Below are 23605 nucleotides of genomic sequence, written 5' to 3' on the forward strand. Positions count from 1 at the left end.
GTTAGCCATAGCTGCAATGACAGATCAGAGAATTTTTTTGCAAGCTGCTAGATAACGGTCAGGTCTATTAATCATGATTTTGGTACCACTCGTGAAGGCCACAGTGATGCAACAGGAACTTCCCTGAATATGAATCTACTTGGATAATTATGATGAATAAAAAATAATTTGAAATTAAAAAATGTATATAGCCACTGTATAAAATGTCTATAGCACAGGAATGTATTAAATGCTTCTCAATGGTATAAGAAAGTGCAAGATGAATAAAAAGGACAAAAGGTTTTGTGAAAGGGATGGGCTTGGAGAAAAAGGCAGCTAGGTGGGGAACAATTGGGGAGGGAAGGAGGTTTCTCAGAAGGTTACAGAAGAGTGGAGATGGGGAAGGCTGTAGGTTCAGAAACATTTAGGAGGTACAAGATTGTGGCCTGAGGAATGTAAAGAGATCATTGCAATTCAGTAATAAGAGGTACAGATAAAGAGGTCCAGTGGAAATATGGGATAAAGCCAGCATGGTATTTATATATTCTAAATAATGGCAACCTGGTTTTTCAAAATCTTTTACTCATTTAAGGGAGTAAAATAACCACCTGGGAAACCCAATAATCTCCATTGTTATAAATGACAAAACCTTACTGGAAAGATGACAGACATCTGATGAATGTGAGTCTGTACAGTCTAGACAGACAGGTGGCATAACTAGACCTGCTGTGCAGGATCCTTTATAAACTTATCTTCTTGAAAGCAGCAGAGTGTGTTTTTTTTAAATGTTGATATTTCCATCATGGACATATGTGCAGCATAGATTAATTACGCCACAGGATCCATATGGAAAGAGAACAGATTAAAAAAGTCTGTATGAAAAAAACAAAATAAATTAGGACAGGTGTAAACCACATGACCCCTCAAGTCTACTCCAGCATTCAATAATGGCTGATCAGACCAGTCTCAGCTCTGCATTCTGCCTGCTCCCCCCTTTGCTGCAGAGCAAATATCGATCCTTCAGCTTTGGATATATTCAATGATTGAGCTATCCATCTCTCCAGAATAGAGAATGCTAAAGCTTTACCACCCTCGAAAGAAATTCCTCATCTTCCTAACATTTATTACAGCATCGCCTCTACTTTAACTGTTTTAGTTATCTTGTTCGTTTAATGCCAATACAATCACCGCAGATTAAACTCCAGGAAGAAGCAAATTCATTAGTCAAATCATATCAGGGCCAATACACAATCTACAGATGGTTTTAATCTGAGTTATAAACCAATTATAAAGAGGAACAGAGAGCATCCATACAGCTTTAGTAATATTTCGACCTTATATTATGGAATTTCTAGATTCCCGGTGATGCTCACAAGCTTGCTCTCAAAAGCTCTTTTTAATCAACACATTCAGATTTATATAATTTTCTCAGAATGGAAATGAGAAATATTTGAAAAATGTTCATTTAATTCAGGATTAATATTTCCCCAGACATATCAAAGCACAATTGTTCAAAAGGAGCAAACTAACAAGCATTTGCAAATGGGTAACTAGATAAAGTTTGGGGAAATACTGTATTACAGGGTCTGAGAATAATTGCCACGTCTATATTGAAGTTTTGTGTTACTTTTTCTACCAGAGCTACAGAGCACCATTAGCTTGACATGGAACTAAACATTGGAACCATTGGACAGACGTCTGAACAGATCGTATATTTGCACGAGTGGTCTAGTTTCAATTATTAAGAGAGCACGCTATGAAATAAACCACCTTTGTTTAATGCCAGCTATTATAATGGTTCACATTTTTACATCAATGGAAGCAACACCACAGAAGCCATGTGATCAACTTAGATAGGCAAATAAAACAAATTCTTACCTGGTAAAAATTTTAGTGATTTAAGCATGTGCTTTTCCTGGGAGAAATCAACCATCAAATGAGTCATGTTGTCACTAATCTTTGGTTTCAAAGATAGTCGAAATGCAGGCGCCATTGTTACCCTATGAAATTAATGTGAATTCTACGTTATTAGATGTACAGTGTATGCATTTTCACATAGTTGAATGAAAAACTAATTTAAAGCCATTTAACTGTTTCCAAAAAGCCCTCCCTCAACTATTTTCCCACACCATCCCACCCAATCCATCAACTAAATTGTAGCAAGTTAATGGATCACATAGTTACCAGCAACCTTGCTACACAAATGGTTAAGCAGTACTTCTGTCTTCTTCTAGATTGTAGAAATTTTGGCCATTTTATAATTGGAGGAAAGTGCTACTTTAATTGCAGATTCAATATGCAGTGGAACAGTTAGGGCTGGTCCAAAATTACACATTGATACATGTTTTTACTGTGACACTGGGAGAACATGACAGATGCAAAAAAAAGTGATTTATTCACAGCAAAACAAACATCTGAATGCAAAATCACTAGCTAAAGATTGAGTTTTAATATATACACAAGTGAATGAGCTGGGAATCATGTTAGGTGGATCAGAAATATGCCAGCTTAGCTATTAGAATATAGTCCTCATGTTCTTTTTCTTCTTTTATTGGTGTGACTTAAGGCATATTACTTTGTTATGAATGCAATGACGCTCTCAACTTTGGGGCTACAGCATAATAAACACAATATGACAACATTATGTAAAAATTGAAAGTGAGTCTGTTCCATCAGAAATCTGGGCACAAAAACTGAACAAAGTAAATAATGAAAGCATAAAATATGATTTGGAAGATTAAGAAAACTACAAACAACGTGAACAATGGCTACTGTTGAAATTAAAAAATAGGTTACAAGTAGAATTTAATTAACATTTAAAGCAATAAAACAGGTGCAGCTATCAGGAAAGTAAATATAAAAATCAAAGAAAAGGCTTGAAATGTAGCTAAGAAGTTTAAAATAAACAAGTTGTCTGAACTAAAGGCTTCAGGGATTTTCTTTTCGCAGTAGTGTTGGGGCTATTGTATTGTTATTTCTTATCTATTATATGTATGTATTGTGTTTACGAGCCTGTGATGCTGCTTCAAGTAATAATTTCATTGTTCTGTTGTCGGTACATATGGTAATTAAACACGTTATCTCTCTCGAACTTCTATAAATTAGTATTAATTTAAACAAATGAAGAAAGCAAGAGGACTGAAAGGTGATAAAAGAGATTGCAGGTAGAATTTTGGTTGCGTACAGTTTTGGTCTCCAAATCTGAGGAAGGACATTATTGCCATAGAGGGAGTGCAGAGAAGGTTCACCAGACTGATTCCTGGGATGTCAGGACTTTCATATGAAGAAAGACTGGATAGACTCGGCTTATACATGCTAGAATTTAGGAGATTGAGGGGGGATCTTATAGAAACTTACAAAATTCTTAAGGGGTTGGACAGGCTAGATGCAGGAAGATTGTTTCCGATGTTGGGGAAGTCCAGGACAAGGGGTCACAGCTTAAGGATAAGGGGGAAATCCTTTAAGACCGAGATGAGAAAAACATTTTTCACACAGAGAGTGGTGAATCTCTGGAACTCTCTGCCACAGAGGGTAGTTGAGGCCAGTTCATTGGCTATATTTAAGAGGGAGTTAGATATGGCCCTTGTGGCTAAAGGGATCAGGGGGTATGGAGAGAAGGCAGGTACGGGATACTGAGTTGGATGATCAGCCATGATCATATTGAATGGCGGTGCAGGCTCGAAGGGCCGAATGGCCTACTCCTGCACCTATTTTCTATGTTTCTATGTATCTAGAATATGAACTGGAAATATGCAAGGCAGTAAACAATTAGGAAGTTAAATGACATTAGTTTTTATTGTAAAAGTACAAAAGTAGTAACATCTTGCTCCAGTTATACAGGCCCTGTTGTGATCACCTTTGTAAAAATGTGTAGATCTGATCTCCCTACCAATGGGAAAATACTGCCATTAAAGAGCTGGAAAAGTTCACCAATTACTGAGAGGGCAGGTTTGTTGTGCGAGACTGGGCCTGTGCTTGCTAGCATTGAGGAAATGAGAGGAGATCTCATAGAAGCATTCAAAAATCTAATGAGACCTGCTGGAATAGATGCAAGGGCAATGTTACCAATTGCAAGGGTGATCACAATTATGGTTCATTATCTTAATACAAGGGCTTGGCCATTCAGAGCAGAAATGGGAAAATATTTCTTTATCCACCAAGTAGTGAGTCTTTGGAAATATCTTCCTAGGAGTGTGAGGAAGCTCAGTAGCCAGGTATATTCAGGAAAGATGAGAAGATTGTTTTCAGACTAAAGGAAACAAATGTTAGTGCAGAAAAGCATACAAAAGCAAAAGATCAGCCATAACTTTAATGAATGGCAGAGCAGGCGCAAATAAGTGAAAATCTGCTTCTGCTGTTCAACATTCTAGTGCTCTCAATATAGAATGATCAGACCATTAATGAGTGGCTGTTAGCCAAATCAATCATAACAAAGGCATCTAATTGAAACGAGACACGTTGAAGCCTTTGATCTTGGATTTATATGATGGCTAAAAAGAACCAATGACACTATCTCTGATGCTAACCCAAAGCCAATAAAAGCAAGTAGGCAAATGCAAGGGACCTGTTAAGTCGCAATCTATAGTGATTACTAATAAACATAGACATTCGGCATAAATAAAGCACTTTGCATACCCCAATATTGGAGCAATGTTATCTCTAAGCACCAGTTATCATTTTCCAGCTCAGTAACTTGACACCAGTGGCAAACTCTTTAAATAGAGAGCCAGTATGTTTAAGTAAGTGGATTTTATTGCAAAATTAGGGTTTCTTTTCTTCTTTCCCTCCCATGCAGATATTCCATCCCTCCACAGTAAAAGGAAAATAGCGGAAAATCTACTCGCATTCCTATCTTTTCAGGCCTGACAGTATTAAAGTTATAATATATATTACACACATACATTATTGTACAATTGCTGTAGAAGAGAAATAAGTGTTTTTACCTATCCTTGATCTGCTTGGCAGCCTTGGAGTGAAAGAGGAAGAGGAAAAGAGGATGTTAGTTCCACTCATGCAAGTTGACTGAAACATCATGCTGAAGGGCAAGAGGTGAAAGTACAAAAGTAAGGTAAATATTTATTCCAGAAACTCAAGTCTTTCTTCAACAAAAAAGTGACAATTATTATTAATGCAATACAGCAGAGAGATTACAATACACGTATTGGTTGCAGCAGTTAGTCAGTTAGAGCTGCAGATGCCAAAGTTGTTACTTTCATTAGCACATAACATATCCAGTTATTCAAGCAGCACATCAACTTTAGGGAAAGTGCTTTTAGATCAGGGCTTTAAAAAAATAAATCAACAATGGTTCAGAGATAATTGAATGTACATTATATGTGTCCAATTTAAAAAAAAATGATGTATTGAAATATTTCATGCAAAAATGACAAACATAGAGAGCAGAATGTATTGGCCCAAACCCAAGCAGTTGTAACTTTTAACTTCTGCAGAGAGACTGCTTGCAAAGTACATTATTGTGAATGTTATACCACGTGCCATTAGGCCACAATGGGCATTTAAAGCCAATTGTCAAAAAGCAGCCTCCAAGAATTAATATGAATATTGACTTACCAGTCTGTGCTTACATAATGTGCATTTGATTCTGGAGTTGCCCAATTGAAATTTACATACCCAACACAACATTTTGAATTTTTACAGCACAACTTTAAATCCAAAGATATAATTATTATAAAACTGTACTAGAGATAATTGCCATTGGTAAACATTCATAGTGTTAGGGCCAGAGATTAATTCCATCTTTTAGATTGTATAAATTATTTACCACACTAGACAACCCCAATAGAGCTTGAAGGAGGGGTCTGATCCAAAATGTCACCTCCACAGATGCTGCCTGATTCACTCCAGCACTGTGTGTTTTGCTCAAGATTCCAGCATCTGCAGTTCTTTGTGTCTCCAAATTATTAGCGATGTACAGCTTGCAGTATTTTAACACCTTATCACAACTGCTTTCACATTGTGAAGTTCAAACCTGCAGTTATGAGAGGTTGATTCTTGTCATATCTGCAGCATAAATTGTTAGTCTCACAACGTATTTCAGGTTTTACAACTTTGATGCCTTTAAGTTGTGATTTCCAACTACAATCGGAATTTCCAGTTATAGTGAACTATTAGAAGGGGATGATTGTCTGTATATACCATGTAGTACATATATTTTGTTTAGTTTCAACTTAGAGATACAGTGTGGAAACATGCCCTTCGGACCACACCGACCAGCGATCCCCGCACATTCAACACACACTAGGGACAATTCACATTTATACCAAGCCAATTAACCTACAAACCTATATGTCTTTGGAGATTGGGAGGAAACCAAAGATCTTGGAGAAAACCCACACGGTCACGGGGAGAACGTACAAACTCCGTATAGACCGCACCCCCCCCCCCCCCCAAGTCAGGATCGAACCTGGGTCTCTGACGCTGTAAGGTAGAAACTCTACCGCTGTGCCACCCTTGGGCAAGAGTGACCATAAAGAGGATTTCTTGGAATGTATGTAGGATAGTTTTCTAAACCAACATGTAGAGGAACCAACAAGAGAGCAGGCTATTCTAGACTGGGTATTGAGTAATGAGGAAGGGTTAGTTAGCAGTTTTGTTGTACGTGGCCCCTTGGGCAAGAGTTCTTCATTAGGATGGAGAGTGACATTGTTAATTCAGAAACAAGGGTCCTGAACTTAAAGAAAGGTGACTTTGAGGGTATGAGACGTGAATTGGCCAAGATAGACTGGCAAATGATTCTTAAAGGGTTGACGGTGGATATGCAATGGAAGGCATTTAAAAACTGCATGGATGAACTACAACAATTGTTCATCCCAGTTTGGCAAAAGAATAAAGCAGGGCAGGTAGTGCATCCGTGGATAACAAGGGAAATCAGGGATAGTATCAAAACAAAAGATGAAGCGTACAAATTAGCCAAAAAAAACAGCCGGAGGACTGGGGGAAATTCAGAGTCCAGCAGAGGAGGACAAAAGGCTTAATTAGGAAAGGGAAAATAGATTATGAAAGAAAACTGGCAGGGAACATAAAAACTGACTGCAAAAGAAAATTCTGGAGTCAGTTATTAAAGATGGGATAGCAGCACATTTGGAAAGTGGTGAATTCATTGGACAAAGTCAGCATGGATTTATGAAAGGTAAATCATGTTTGACGAATGTAATAGAATTTTTCGAGGATGTAACTAGTAGAGTGGATAAGGGAGAACCAGTGGATGTGTTATATCTGGACTTTCAGAAGGCATTCGACAAGGTCCCACATAAGAGATTAGTATACAAACTTAAAGCACACGGTATTGGGAGGTCAGTATTGATGTGGATAGAGAACTGGCTGGCAGACAGGAAGCAAAGAGTAGGAGTAAACGGGTCCTTTTCAGAATGGCAGGCAGTGACTAGTGGGGTACCGCAAGGCTCAGTGCTGGGACCCCAGCTATTTACAATATATATTAATGATCTGGATGAGGGAATTGAATGCAACATCTCCAAGTTTGCGGATGACACGAAGCTAGGGGCAGTGTTAGCTGTGAGGAGGATGCTAGGAGGCTGCAAGGTGACTTGGATAGGTTGGGTGAGTGGGCAAATGCATGGCAGATGCAGTATAATGTGGATAAATGTGAGGTTATCCACTTTGGTGGCAAAAACAGGAAAGTAGACTATTATCTGAATGGTGGCCGATTAGGAAAAGTGGAGATGCAACGAGACCTGGGTGTCATGGTACACCAGTCATTGAAAGTAGGAATGCAGGTGCAGCAGGCAGTGAAGAAAGCAAATGGTATGTTAGCATTCATAGCAAAAGGATTTGAGTATAAGAGCAGGGAGGTTCTACTGCAGTTGTACAGGGTCTTGGTGAGACCCCACCTGGAGTATTGCGTACAGTTTTGGTCTCCTAATCTGAGGAAATACATTCTTGCCATAGAGGGAGTACAGAGAAGGTTCACCAGACTGATTCCTGGGATGGCAGGACTTTCATATGAAGAAAGACTGGATAGACTCGGCTTGTACACGCTAGAATTTAGAAGATTGAGGGGGGATCTTATAGAAACTTACAAAATTCTTAAGGGGTTGGACAGGCTAGATGCAGGAAGATTATTCCCGATGTTGGGGAAGTCCAGAACTAGGGGTCACAGTTTAAGGATAAGAGGGAAGTATTTTAGGACCGAGATGAGAAAATCATTTTTTGCACAGAGTGGTGAATCTGTGGAATTCTCTGCCACAGAAGGTAGTTGAGGCCAGTTCATTGGCTATATTTAAGAGGGAGTTAGATGCGGCCCTTGTGGCTAAAGGGATCAGGGGGTATGGAGAGAAGGCAGGGATGGGATACTGAGTTGGATGATCAGCCATGATCATATCGAATGGCGGTGCAGGCTCGAAGGGCCGAATGGCCTACTCCTGCACCTATTTTCTATGTTTCTATGTACTCTAATCTATTACAATCCCCAGTTTAGACAGCTCTCCAAAGGGACTGGAGAGACAGATATTCAGACTGGCCAAGGGAAAGGGACAGAACAGATTACTCACACCAATATAACATGAGAAGCACATTTTTTTCCAGATCAAAAGCAATGCACCCAACATCACTTCAAAAGCAGCACCAAAAACTATATTGATATATTTCACTATCAGAAATGATCACAGTACATCTTCAGTAGAAGTTGCGATCACTGTCATACATAGCATTGTAAGGCACCGTGCCCGTGAATGATTCCAATGATGATGAATGATCACAGGCAATGTAAGCATTTATTTTTTCCCCAAGGATGCTGGCAAGTCTAAGAGATAATCTAAAATCTGCTGTAAATTCCACAAACGAAATAAGTGAGATATTATTTCTGCTGTTGGATTAAGAAATAAGTACCAGTAAATAATGAGAGGCCACCTTGTAATGACAGCAGGCGTCAAGTGATGAAATTCATCTTCGCCTCCAGTGTGCCTGCACAACTGTGGGAGCAATTCAAGAAAGGTGCAATAGGCTCATTCTCTACAGAGCAAGCAATAAATCATGCCCAGTTTTAACCAAAGAAGCTTACAGCATAAATGCACTTGAAAATAAAAATGGAGAAATGGCACTAATGTTGTCACTGCAAAATCTTCCAAAACCATTGGCAGGATAAGTGAAGTAATTTCAGCACCATCAACCAGGAAAAATATCAGAAGTACCGAGGCCATGATTAGACTGCAGGCGACAGCCCCACATGCCCTTTTCAAGATTCCCAAAAGCGCCATGTCAAGCTCCATTACGGCAATGTCCAACAAGACAGAGAAATCAGTTCAAGGATCTGATTAAAAACTCAATTAAATAATGTAACATCCATTTCGACTCATGCAACTTCCATCTACAAGTTTGCAGGTTACACTACTGTTCTGGGCCAGAGCACAAATGAGGATGACACGGAGGACAAGAAGGAGATAGAGAACTAAGTAACATGGTGTCAGGCAACAACTTCTCCCTCAATGACAGCAAGAGTAAAGGCCCAGTCCCACTTACGTGTCCTTGGCTCGCTAATTACGTGACCTCGTCATCACGTTGAGGCGCACGGGCATCGTGTGGCCGCGCGGGGCCGGTCCCACTGAGAAGTGCGGAGGGGTATGGAGTTGTGCGCGGTATCGCGCGGCGCTCCGGGATTTTGTAGCAAAGAAAATCTTCGCGTGCCTCCGGCCTGACGTAGCGCGTACGCACGCAGGCATCTTGACATCGTAAGCGTAGCGGGTGGCATGATGATGTCACCGCGACGCCCAAAATCAGTCGGCCTGCCTTTTTCACGTCAGCAATAAAAGCGCGCGCGATTTGAAAATCCTCACCACGTTTCTTGCCACGGAGTCGATTTTCGTCCCAGCTGTAACTATCCACAGAGCACATGGCTCCAAAAAGAACAAAGAACATCAAGGACATCAAGAAGCAATCCATGCAGGACAAGGTACAAATCCTGGAGGGTCCAGCCACTGTTTCTGGCTATACTGCTGTTCCTGACCCTGCTCCTGCTTCAGTTCCTGCCCTATCTTCTGCCTCAGCTCCTTCACCAGTTCCTACCCCAGTTCCTGCCCTATCTCCTGCTCCAGCTGCTGAATGGGACTCAGATTTGGCTCAGGAGACTGATGCCTCAGCTGGGCCAGCAAAAAAGAAGAAGAGTGTAAATGAGTGATCAAACACACTTGTACTTTACACTAGTCTTTAATGAGAACACAGGGTTAAACACACATCAGCAGTCACTGTCTCCAGTCTGCTACTGTACCGCGCAGAAGGAGAAGAAGGCGTTATTATAATTGGTAACTAAGGCGTGGTTAGTGGTATTGAGGTAGCTATATTATTGGTTGCATGCATAAACCATCTACAAAGAGGATGGTCACAAAGCCTTATGATTTTACCAGGGAACAAGAGGGAGACCTGGTAGAATGGTATCAGGCCCACCAAGAACTCTACGATAAAGCACATCGGAATTTCAGGAGCACGGAACTTCGCAACGCGCTGCTTGAAGACAAGGCGAAGGAGTTCACTGGCTGCACTTGTAAGTACATACTTTGTAGTTTGTCTACATTTATGTGATTGTAATTGCAGTTCCAATTAAGATTGCAATTTGCTCAACACTGATCTTCATTTATTCTATGTTTTCCCAGATGACCAACTGTGTCAATGGTTCAAGAGCCAGAGGACACGGTTCGGGAGGCTGTCCCACAGTCTTGGTAAGTCTGGCTGACAGACAGCAATGGATTGTGTAGAAATGGGGGTTCGTGCAGAACCACATAGTTCGAGTGGAGAAGGAGAGCGGCAAGAAGGTAACAATTATAATTTGTTGGAAAGTGATATAGTTAAAATTATATTTGACAATGATAACTTGGTGGTCACCGTGCTTGCTGCGTCCTGATGGTCTAGAACATTTCTGATACACATTTACTTTCTTCCAGTTTACCATGGGGAAATCCTCGTGCGCTACCTCGAGTGAGGGCGAGCCGGATCCCCCAGAGGGACCCTCTGGGTCCGGCACTGCGGACAAACAGGTGCACGCCAAGTGGAAGCCGGCCTGCACGACTGCGGCAGAGTCTGAGACGCCTGTTGAACAACTTCAGCAGGAGATATTCGCGGATGTAAGTGCTTTTGGGTGAACTATCAGCAAATTTCTCATTTAATCCGCCCTACGTCCATGTTTCTCCATCGCCTCCCAAAAAAATACACAGGCTAAGACTACTGCTGACACAATAAACGTCTTGTCGCACCCAAGGACTGAACTGAACTGAACTTTATTTATAGAGCACTTTAAAAACAACCACTGTTGCAACAAAGTGCTGTACATGACTAATCATAAACATAAAACAAAACAATAAAAGCATTAAAAGACAGTAAAAACAATAAAAAACAATAGAAACACTAAAACAGGAGCAAAGTCTCATGCAGGGTCGAAAGCCAAGGAATAGAAAAGGGTTTTAAGACTAGTTTTGAAAATGGACAGTGAAGGGGCCTGTCTAATGTGCAAAGGTAGAGTGTTCCATAATGTCGGAGCAGCAACAGAGAAGGCTCTATCCCCTCTGAGCTTCCGCTTAGACCTCGGTACCTCCAGGAGCAGCTGATCAGCTGACCTGAGGCACCGAGCAGGAGCGTAGGGATGAAGCAGCTCAGAGAGGTAAGGCGGGGCGAGACCATTTAAAGATTCAAAAACAAATAAAATAATCTTAAAATGAACTCTAAAGTACACAGGCAGCCAGTGGAGGGAGGCCAGAATAGGCGTTATGTGCTCCCTCTTACGTGTTCCAGTTAAAAGACGAGCAGCAGCATTCTGAACCAACTGGAGACGTGCAAGGGAAGATTGGCCAACTCCAAAATAAAGTGCGTACAGTAATCCAGCCGAGATGTGATGAAGGCATGGATTACGGTTTCAAAATGCTGTCGTTCAAGAATGGGCTTCACCTTTGCCAGCTGCCTTAAACGAAAGAAGCTGGACTTAACTACCGCGCCTATTTGACGATCTAATTTAAAATCACTGTCCATCTTAAAACCCAAGTTTAAAACTATTGGCTTCACATACAGTGCCAAGGGACCCAAGTCAACAGGGGGAGGTTCACCGGAGCCATTGGGACCAAACACTATCACTTCTGTTTTCTTTTCATTAAAATTTAAAAAGTTTAGGGCCATCCAGGATTTAATGTCATCAAGACATAACAGAAGTGGTTTGACTGAGAAAGCATCTTTCTTCTTCAGCGGCACATATATCTGACTATCATCAGCAAAACAATGAAAAGAGATGCCATGCTTTCTAAGAATGGAACCCAGAGGAAGTAAGTACAGTGAGAAAAGCAGGGGCCCTAAAATTGAGCCCTGTGGAACCCCATATGACAGAGGAGCAGAGGAGGATTCAGAACCAGCAAGGCTTACACACATAGTTCTGTCTGCCAGATAAGATCTGAACCATTCCAGGGCACTACCACAAATGCCCACTAGGTGCTGTAACCGAGATACTAAAATATCATGATCCACTGTATCAAAGGCAGCAGATAGGTCCAGCAGGACAAGAATCACCTAATCACCAGAATCATTAGCTAGGAGAATGTCATTAGACCCTTAGCAATGCTGACTCTGTGCTATGCATAGTTTTAAACCCAGACTGGAAAACCTCCCGAATATTATGCTCGTCCAGGAAAAGTTTTAACTGAGAATAAACAACTTTCTCCAAGATTTTAGAGATAAAAGGCAACTTGGAGATGGGCCTAAAATTGGCCAATACAGTTTGCACGAAAGAAACGTTTACTCCTTCACAACGTTCTTGAGGGAGGAGATGTTGCAAATCCCTGAATCGCAATGGCCCAGCTTCTCCTCGGATGCCTTTGTCTTGGCAAGGGCGCACAGATATCTTCAGCCAGTAAAATCTTTTAAACAAAGTTTATTGGATTTATAAAACGTTTGACTTTAATGTATTTTATGAATTACTCACTACGAATTCCTTGGTGTTGCAGAGTCCGATGAGGCACATGCCATTCATGCCACTCCAACATATGGGGATGATGGCACCACAGCATGCTCATCAGGTACACTGTGAAACCTTTCTGAGTCTGAGTCTGACTCAAGATTGTCTGTGACACACAGCTTGTGAAAGGGTGTGAGTTGTTTTATATGATTTGTTTGCCTCCCATACATATTGATAGGCTTATGTGTTTTACCCACAGGCAGTGGCAGGCCCGCCCAACGTCAAGGCAGCCAGCTAAATGCCACATCATGCGGCATCCGGCATGTATACGCCCGGTTCAACAGAATTCCTGGCGCGATTGGAGAGTCACGACACAAGTGCCAACTTGAGCCTGAATCTCTCCGACTATTTGATTGATGATGGCCCAGCGCAAATTGGCCGTAAAGAAAGATGCTCTCTAACCAACATTCACCATTCTGTTCACTTGTGTTGCACATTAAAATTTTATTTCATGTTGTTTTTCAATACGTCATTTGTTTGCTTGCACTAAATAAACAATTTAATTCTTATAAAGTCATGAGTCTTTGTATTTATCGTAAATAAGTTCACCTACAACTTGATTATTAAACTTCAGAGTAACCTTTTCGTGTAGTGGGAAAAGCAGTTTGTTAATCATGGCATTGATCTCACATATGGAAACCACGTCTAATCATGGAATGCATCTTGATGAAGCTGAATTTTAGTTAAAATATAAGAAGATATTAAATTGGCTTCTGGGCTAGCTTACAGCTTATATTTAGTCTCAAATTAGGCTTGCCTTAGGTTGCGGGTGTGTGAGATAATAAATACCATAACATTGTCTCCCAAGTGACAAGCAGAGAAGAGCTAGATCTCTTTGAAGTAAGATGCCGTAAACAAAGTGGCCAATGTTATGGGGGAGGAGGCGAGAAAGGAAGAGAAAGAAACAGCTAGTCACATCTTTGAAGTAAGATGCCATAAACCAAATGGCCTATGTTTATGAAGGACCAAATGACAGAGAGGAAGCAGCGAAAGAGCTAGGGTGATCTCTGTGAAGATAAAATGTAAACCAAATGGCCAATGTTATCTTGTACTATGTAAACAAAAGGCCTTTAATGTGATGCATTCTGTGGAAACCTTTTCCTGTACCTCTGACCATGACTAATGTCTGTGAAATGTGCTAAGGGGACAAAAAAACCCTATTTAAGGCAATGTAATTCTGTTGTTCAGTGTGGTGGACGGAGGACGGTCAAGTGTCTGTAATGGTCACTTGACTGGAGTTCTCCCTCCCTTCCATCGGCCGATAATAAGTAAAGTTGTGAACTGGTCTACCAAACAGTTTGTGTGGTGTCTGTTTATTAAGAAGCGAACCTGGTTTAGTAGTTATAAAAGTAGCTTTTTCAATCTCACATATAAAAGCCTCGATTTATTAGATAAACAAACACACACAGACATTGAACTGCAAAATGTCATGAAAGAGCATATAAAGCAGACAAAGGCATTTAATCGCTTTTAAAATGATGGCAGTTCAAAGACAGTCCGATGCGCGAGGTATTATTATTATTATCACAGTATTACTAGTTTCACATACAAAAATCCTCTATTAACATACATAGATCCTCCTTTTATTAGATCTGTAGTGGTGATCTTCCGTTTGTGGTGTGGGATGTTTGCTGTTGATCTTCAGCACATGTCGTTCTGCCAGGGTACACTGCTCAGCTCGGAGTTGTAGTAAGCGCAGAGGTGGTCCCTCTGGTCCTTGGCTCATTTGTTGCAGGTGTTTCCTTGCAATGTGCCTAGTGCCACCATTGGTGCAGCCTGTCTTCCAGCTCTCCATGAACCTGGTGTGACATCTCCTGTCTGTTTGTCCAACGTGTCACCCTCCACCATGGCTGCTGCTGCACCTCTGGTGAGGATCAGGTTGTGGAGGACACATGCCGCGTAGACAATGTTCTGCACATTCTCGGGCTCCTGCTCCATTGTAGTCAGCAGGAACCTGAATCTGCTAGCAAGGATACCAAAAGCATTTTCCACGACCCCCCTAGCCCTGGACAGCCTGTAATTAAAGATCCTTCGCTCCCTTGACATCCGCCTGTGAGGGTATGGCTTCATCATCCATGGCCTGAGTGCGAAGGCATCATCACCAACCAGTGCATAGGGGATGTCAGGGTTGTCTTCTCCCAGCAGAGGTACTGGATCAGGAAGGCCTGCTCTCCCTTCTTCCAGTGCTTGCCCAAGGGAGGTCTCTCTCCAGATCCCTCCATCTGCGGCACTGCCAGGTGTGCCCACATTCACAAACAGGAAGTTGTAGTTTGCATCGACCACAGCTAACAGCGTGATGGAATGGAACCTCTTGTAGTTAAAGTACATAGAACCACCCCTGGGTGGACACCGGGTGGACACATGCTTCCCGTCAACTGCCCCACATGTGTGCAGGAAGTTCCATCTGGGTTGAAAGCCATGCGCCACTCTCCTCCACTTGTCAGGTGTACTAGGGCAGTCAATCATTTCTTCTTCATATGCATTGATTGATGGTGTCACAAGTCTCTCGGACAACCTTGCTGATTGTGTTGTGAGCCACACGAAAGTTGTAGGAGAGACTCTTGTAGGTGTCTCCTGATGTAAGGTAGCGGAGGGTGATGGCCAGGCGCAGGCCTGGTTCCAGTGCCTTCCTCATGAAGATGTCCGTTTTCTGCAGAAGAGGACCGACTCGTGTCTTTAGCTCCTGAAACAGGTCAGAGGGGATCCTGGTGAAGTTTCTAAAGGCAGCCTCATCTTTCCGCTGCAGATTAGTCATCATGATCTCATACTGGCCCAAAGTGGGTCTCAATGGAATGTTTAGATTAGATTAGATTAGATTCCTTTATTGTCATTCAGACCTTTCGGTCCTTGACCCGCCCGGAAGAATATACAGTAACCCGCAATGGCGGACGCCCGCGAAGAGGCTGGGACACTCGAACCGGCTCGCTCAGGTCCAAATGGGCCAGTTTAAGGCGCGCCACAGACAGTCTCTTGCCGGCCCCCCATGTCCAGTGTAAGTGTCACTGTCCCATGCCGGAGCCCCCACAAGGGACTTTCATAGAGCCGTTGCAAGGGCGACCGGTGGGCATCGCGGCGCAGAAAGACGAAAGAGCAGTCCGCCAGTGGCACATGGAAAGGGGCCATGCCGTGCCGAGAAGTCGGGACGGGAGACAGGGCGCCGACCCTCTCCCGCAAGCACAGCAGCACGGAGGACGGCGGTTCCCGGGACACATCAGCGACCGGGACGAACTCTCCCAGGACGGTGAGCGGAGCGCCGTACTCCAACTCTGCTGAGGATAATGCCAAATCCTCTTTAGGGACAGTACGAAACCCCAACAAAACCTATGGCAGTTCATCCATCCACTATGGGCCCATAAGGCGAGCTTTGAGGGCGGCCTTGAGATGGCGGTGGAACCACTCCACCGACCCATTCGACTGGGGATGGTATGCTGTCGAATGATGGAGCTGCGTCCACAGCAGGCGGGCCATCGTGGACCACAGCTCGGGTATGAACTGGGCGACCCTGTCCGAAGTGATATCCAGGGGAACCCTGAAGCGGGCAATCCAATTTGCCACAAGGGCCCCGAGCGCACGACTGGGCAGAATTGCCCACGAGTGGGATGGCCCCCGGCCACCACGTAAAATGATCTACCACCGTCAGTAGATTCGACACACCCCGGGATGGCGGCAACGGCCTCACGATGTCCACGTGCACATAGTTGAACTGCCGGTGTGGCACAGAGAAATCCTGTATCGGTGCCCGGGCGTGCCAATGTATCTTGGACGACTGGCACGGGATGCATGCCCATGCCCAGCGACCGACCTGCTTCCGCAGACCGTGCCAGATGAATCTTGCCGCCACTATGGCAACTGTGGTCCGGATTGATGGGTGGGTCAGACCGTAGATCACCTCGACAACCGGCCGTGGCTGTCCCGTGGACAAGTCGCATAATATGGAAGCACCCGAGGGACCCAATGGCACATCCTCCAGTGCCAATCCAGATCGCGGTGCGGTAAGCTGCCATTTCCTCGTCCGTCAGCTGCGCCGCCGCCAAGGCGGAGTAGTCTATCCCGACAGCCGGGCTGAGCATGGTTGCGATCGCCGGGCGGGACAAGGTGTCCGCCACCAGGTTGCATTTACCGGCGATGTGCCGGACGTCGGAAGTATATTCGGATATGGCTGTCAGCTGGAGCTGCTGGCGGGCGGACCAAGAATCCGAGACCTTGGCGAACGTGAATGTGAATGGCCTATGATCCGTGATGGCCACGAAGTGCCGGCCTTCCAAGAAGTACCGGAAATGCCGCACCGGGAGATGCAAGGCGAGCAATTCCCTGTCAAAGGCACTGTAGCGACACTCCGCTGGGTTCAGCTGTTGGCTGAAGTAGGCGAGAGACCGCCATTGACCGTCGAAGCACTGGTCCAGGACTCTACCGACCGCGGAGTCCAAGGCATCCACGGTAAGAGCTGTGGGGGCGTGGACAATGCGCTGGCCCTTCAAGTCCACTAGGAGTTCTTGCGTAATGGTAACGGTCTCGTCGACCATTATGCCTCGGACATGGAACTGCTACATGACCCGACGGAACCATAACCCCGGCGGCGAGGTTTAAAAGGTCGGCAGCTTCAGGGCGACCGTGTTGAATTCAGCTTCGTAGGCAGCAGAGGCGGGTTGAGCGGGGTGCTTTTTTTGGGGGAAATTTTCCAAGATTACAATCCTGGTCGTCGGGGTCACCAGTGTCACGGGGACTCACAGGAGTCTAGCCAAGAATCAGTCGAACACAAAGAACAAAATGTATTTTATTACTACTACCATGCTGCTCCCTACTCCAACAATGTGCACGGGCGTTACCCAACCTTAAATACCCAGGGCCAGACCCCGTGACCCTACACCTCCCACTCTGAGACCTCAACCCCTCCTTCTTGAGTCGAGGGTTCGCTATGCCTGTGGCTAGCCACCAGGTGCCGCCGCCGCCACTTCCTATTATGCTGTGCAGGCTTTAAGCCTCAAACACGGTGATAGTACCATGCTTGTAGGAAGTGACAATAGCAAGAAAAAAATTTGCCATCTGCTGTCACCCATATTGTTGATGTTTTCAAGATATCCAGAGGCATTGTTGAAGAACAAGGCTTCGTTATCCATATTCTTTCTTGCATAATATTGTTCAATGACGGGAGTCACAAAATGTGACATAATCTGAGAAGAGCAGCAACTTCATCCATATGTGTCAGATTGCTGCATCACTGAAAGAATGGTTTTAAAATATCCAATTGGATGCCTCAAGGGTTCAGTTGTAGATTAAGAGAGGCTTAAGCTTACAATCACCCTCAACTTTCAGGAGAGAAGGTAATATTTGGCTGTTTTGATCTCCAGGTGTCTTCTCACACCTCAACACGAATGTGCAAGTGCATCCTCTTCCAAATGGGCCCATTCCTCACCCTGCTTAAATACTTGTTTATGAAAGCAATCACTTTCTTTGTTGATTCATATTAGGTCTTAAGAACATTTTGTGCTGCCACAGTACCTGCACTTGCTGGCTCCCCTGCAAGATGAATAATATGAAGGTGTGGCGACAGCCTATACACGGGCCACTTATGGTCGAACCCTCGTCAGGAGGTACGAGGGCGGGCACGTGACGTCATGGGCTAGAGGGAGTGTCCTGCTACTTAAGGTTATCTCACCTCGAGACCTTAGTAGTCAACCGGTAGCTGAGCCTGAGAGAACCACCTCGCTCATCTACATCAACAATGTTAATATAGTTTGCGCACCAACCTCACGTGTCGAACCTGAATAAACGACTGTTTGAACCGGCCTGACGTCTCACCTTTATTCACCACGTTTGGTGCCGCTACAAAGGTTTGCACACTTGAAATTAGCTATGTTCAAATTAACCATGCCTCGCTATGAAAATACCTTGTATTATTTGGATCAAACTTGGAGCACCTCCAGTTTCTGAATTAACCATATACACTTTTTCATTCTTTCCCGTAAAATATCTTTGCCCTTCATACCACATTATGAACTTCTGGGACTAATCTCTGTCACAACCAACAGTGATCAATTTCAATAGTCAACTGTGTCAAGAGGCAGGAGTACAGGAGGTGTTTATGTCATTGGCCTGTGTAAACATCAGTACATTTTAGAACAGCCAGTTTAACCATGCTTGTTGACAAAGCTGCATTACCTGAGATTGCAAATGCTGCCTATAGTTCTTCTCAATATAACCTTCCCCTGCTTAACATTAAAGATTGTTCATTTTGGAAAAAGCTTAAAAGGATAAGATACACCAAAGGGCCAATTTGTGAGCAAAAACAATTATATATTGAATATCCTAAAATTAACGATATCTGTAGCTGAAGACGTTCATTATCACCACTCCATGTCTTTTGTATATCTCTACAAATGTATTTCAAATCTCTTCAATATTTTGAAGATAGACACAAAATGCTGGAGTAACTCAACAGGACAAGCAGCATCTCTGGTGAGAAGGAATGGGTGATGTCTGAGGTACTCAAGCATTTTGTGTCTATCTTTGGTGCAAACCAGCATCTGCAGTTCCTTCCTACACTCTTCAATATTTTTCCTAGTAATTGAAACGTCAACAGAGCAGTCTGAATAGTGTAATTGCACCGGTATGGTTTTTCTAAACGGATAGCTTTGGACCCTTAATTATTCAAAGACATCCTCTCTCTCCAGAACTACAGCATTCTCCTTATTCTATATTGCCAGTCACTTTCCTTTCTTTTTTCCACAAACGCCTAGAGTTAGAAATTTAGAATCCAGACTTGAATTTTCATTTAAGCCAATTCATTTATTACATCATTGTAAATACGTGAACTGCACCTGTAGCGTTTAAACCTTGTTTAATGCATGAAGAAGCTGAATTGAACTTCAGGTAACTCACACTTACTCTGTCTGTATATGGGCTCCAAAGGTATCAGCAACAGGATCCCGGGACTAACTTTATGTTGACACCTGGAGACTTATCAGCCTTGTAATAGTTGACCCTTTGGTTCTAGCGGACGGATGTACCAATGCTACACCCTACTCACAACGTGCACTAGAGAAGCATGGGGCTCCCTCCCCGCTCATCAGCTGCCAATTCTTACACTCGGCCTCTCTCTTCTCCCCCTCCCCGAAAATTCTGGTTCCGGCCCGCTGGATGATTTGGGAGAAGAGAAAAAAATGTGAACATCCGTGCCTGCGCAGTTGGGGAAGCGACACAAAATGACGCCATCTCTCCGCGCGTGCGCAGTGGGCCCGGGCGGGATCAGGCTGCCATTTGTACTCCACACATTGAGCTCGATGCCTTGTGTCTACTCCAGGTATGTAGTGGAATATTGCGTTGCAGGCGTCGGAGTCGGAGCCTCGCCAACGGCCAGCCTGGAGACCGTTCTCCTGTCGCCGGGAGAACGGCGGGAGTGGCTGAATCTGAACCCAGCGGCTGTAACCCCAACACCAGACGCCGCTGCGGCGGGGCCCGCTCCCCTCGCTGCCGGGGCCCAAGCCATCTTCCGCTGCCGCTGGACCCTCACCACTTTCATTTTTTTTGAGGAGACAAAAAGTCCTTCTTTCATCATTCACATTGGCATCATATTTTTCTTCTTCCTTATATTGATACATTACGAAGTATTACAAATGAAAATATGAGATTTACATACAACATACAACTTTAATATGTCAGGCCCTCAGGCCAAGCAATTGATATTGAAGAGGAAGAGGAGTTTTGGTTGCTTAAAGTTTATGTCAAGTGTTATGTCTAATGGTTATTTTGTAATGGTTATTTTGTAATGGGTAATTTGTGTAAAATAAAGTTTGTAAAATGTAAAATGATGGATTAATTAAATATCAACCATTTTCATGGCTAAATCTTCGCTGTCTATCCAAACCTACAATGAAGACTTGAGCTGAAGAATGGCTTATATCTTAATAATACCATCAGCATTCCAGAAATAATTCCACAGGGTGTTAAAACTTTATAAACGTTAAATCTAGAACAGGTTTTATGTGCCCCCCCCCCCTCTAGCTTCCAGTACTTCATATTCCCTTTAACCAATATGGAATTTAATATTTTTCAGGTTGATGACGTTTTGTCCTCGTACAAAAGGCTGCGTGACAACATTGAGTCCCGTTTTAAGTCGTGGTTTCAACAGGCATGCAGAATGGTCAACAAGGTAAATTTTCCTAAATATGCTAGGTAAAGAAGCTGCAGATTGCATTAGATTTGATTATTTTGATCTGTTGGAATATGTCATTCTATAATAATAGGAATATGATCCTATAAAAATGCACATTAAAAAAACATAATTTCTAGTAGATGCTATTCTATGTGGTACTGATACAGGTCCCAGTAACCACCCCGAGAACCAACTCTAGACAAACAAGGAGGCCAAATGCCCCAAGCACTGTCAGTTGCAGCTGTGAACCAGAATTTGTTGATTCTGGCAGATGTTTACACAGAGTGGAGAGATACCACCTGGTCAACTACACCATTCCATTTGTGGACCACATTATATCTAATCTCCAACATCAATTCACAAGTAGTGGCCCTGTCTCACGGTGCGAGACCACCTACGAGTGTTCCCGAGTTTAAAACAAATCAAACTCGTGGTAATCACATAGAATTAACGTAGCGGGAACGTCGGAACTCGTAACGCTAACGGCAGGTACTCAGGAAACTTGTTAACTCGTGAAAATCTTTCAACATGATGAAAGATATCCACGAGTCAAACTTACTCTTGAAGTAAAAATGTTAAACTTTTAAACTTGTTGTAAGAACGTAGTAGCCCGTGAGTTTACCGTAGTGACTCGTGAGGGCACTCTTTAACTCAGCGGGACAGGCAGCATCTCTGGAGAGAAGGAATGGGTGACGGGATGACATTTCCAAATGTTCAGACTGATCAGCCTGAAGAAGGGTTTCGGCCCGAAACATTGCCCATTTCCTTCGCTCCATGGATGCTGCCTCACCCGTTGAGTTTCTCCAGCATTTTTATCTACCTTCCATTTTCCAGCATCTGCAGTTCCTTCTTAAACACTAGGTTTGCGCAGTTACATTCTCGGAAAATGGAACTGGAAAATGTGATTCGTGGCTCAATATATGCTGGTCTGCAAAGAATGTCCTTCGCCTTCATCACTACACGAGGATTGCCATGAACAATGCCAGTCTGTCTGCACGTGCCTTAATCCACATTTACTATGACTTTGCCCATAACACGGACAAAGTGGTGACTAATTTTGCGCAGTTACATTCTTGGAAAATAGAACTGGAAAAACATGATTAATGGCTAAATGGCATTATATGCTGGCTTGCCATGAGTGTCCGTTCCCTTCATCACTACACCAGGACTTCCATGATCAATGACAAGCTGTCTGCATTCGCCTTAATGTAGCGATGTTACAAAACCTACCTTCAGCGACGCGGCAGATCTGTCACTGGCTGTGCGCGCGGGATTAAAATGCAGGTTTGTATTGCTTGTCGGAGAGGGATTTCCTCGGCTGCTAGTCGATGAAGAAAAAAATCGATCGGACTTCCATTCCCGGTTTTTTACTAAAATAAATCGCTGGACAATTTAATAGTTGGATTAAAGTAAAAAGCGACTTCTAACGCCCTCAACGCCTATAACGTGACAGATCGCAAAAACAGGACAAAACAAAGGGTAAGTCGTTTATTTTACATATAATCTTACGTCTTGGGGTGGCTTTAATCAAATTTTACGTTGCGAACATGTTATTTGGGCCCCATACGATTCGCCCGTGTCTATCCTGCCGATTTGGGGTTCAAATTCACCGCAAATGCAACGTTCCAATCGATCACATTCCAGAAACACCTACTCGCAAGATGATTTAAATCCTCATTTTTTTTGGACAATCATGTCATAAGAGCATCTAAATCATCTATATTTTGTGTAATTGTCTCCATGGTCAATATTTTATACTAAATATCCACAACAGGGATATTGTGCAAAAAAATAAATAAAATAATCTTGATTATATTGAAAGTAGATGTTTCTAGATTAATTTATGGGAATTAAACATTAAATTCCTTCCATCTGGCATATGTTCATGGCAGTGAGATTTAAAAATCATGTTATATTGTGAATTCTTGTGTGAATGGGATTAGTTTCTTATTTGGATACTTAGGCTATTTAAAAAAAAAATCCTTTCCTTAAGAAATGGAATCTACAGGACATTCTTAATGGGAAAGTAGTGGGCAGAAAGGCATGTCATGCGTGGTTTGAAGAGCAAAAACTTGAAAAGTTGAAGAAAAACAATGTGTACAGAGTTGCTTATTGGTTACAATCTGAGGAGTATGATGATGCTACTGATTATGGTATACCACTGTACCAGCTAGCAACTGATCTTCTCCATAAAGACTTGGTCTATTGCTAGAAATTGTAATTTATTTACCTATATGTTATGGACTTACAGCATATAATACAATAATATTAAAGTTCTGATCTTGAGAATATCACATTTTTGAATTTTCAAGGCAGTCTGGGTGTTTATTACTATTTCCGTCACAACGGTCAATTTTGTAATTAGCTACAATTAGGTAAGTAACTAATTATATGCTTTAATTTCAGGTCATCCAAGTAACGAGTGTCGTCGCCTGCAACACTACACCAGGACTTCCGTGAGCAATGACAGCAAAATGCAAATGCAAAATGCATCTGCAAAATGTGATTGGCAT

At 43.0% G+C, this 23605-nt stretch overlaps 1 protein-coding gene across 5 annotated transcripts in view; it reads right to left on the minus strand.

Annotated features, from left to right (window-relative positions):
• The window catches only part of fsd1l (fibronectin type III and SPRY domain containing 1 like), an 87977-nt gene that overhangs the window by 36623 nt on the left and 27749 nt on the right, over positions 1-23605 (minus strand). For all 5 annotated transcript variants that reach the window (XM_033017864.1, XM_033017863.1, XM_033017861.1 and 2 more), the window contains exons 5-6: positions 4923-4945; positions 1858-1979 (exon numbers count right to left, since the gene is read on the minus strand). In XM_033017864.1, coding sequence (XP_032873755.1) covers positions 1858-1979; positions 4923-4945 — 145 coding nt within the window. The remainder of the gene's footprint in view (positions 1-1857; positions 1980-4922; positions 4946-23605) is intronic.

The sequence above is a fragment of the Amblyraja radiata genome, chromosome 3 (genome assembly GCF_010909765.2).
Source record: "Amblyraja radiata isolate CabotCenter1 chromosome 3, sAmbRad1.1.pri, whole genome shotgun sequence".
NCBI lineage: Eukaryota > Metazoa > Chordata > Chondrichthyes > Rajiformes > Rajidae > Amblyraja > Amblyraja radiata.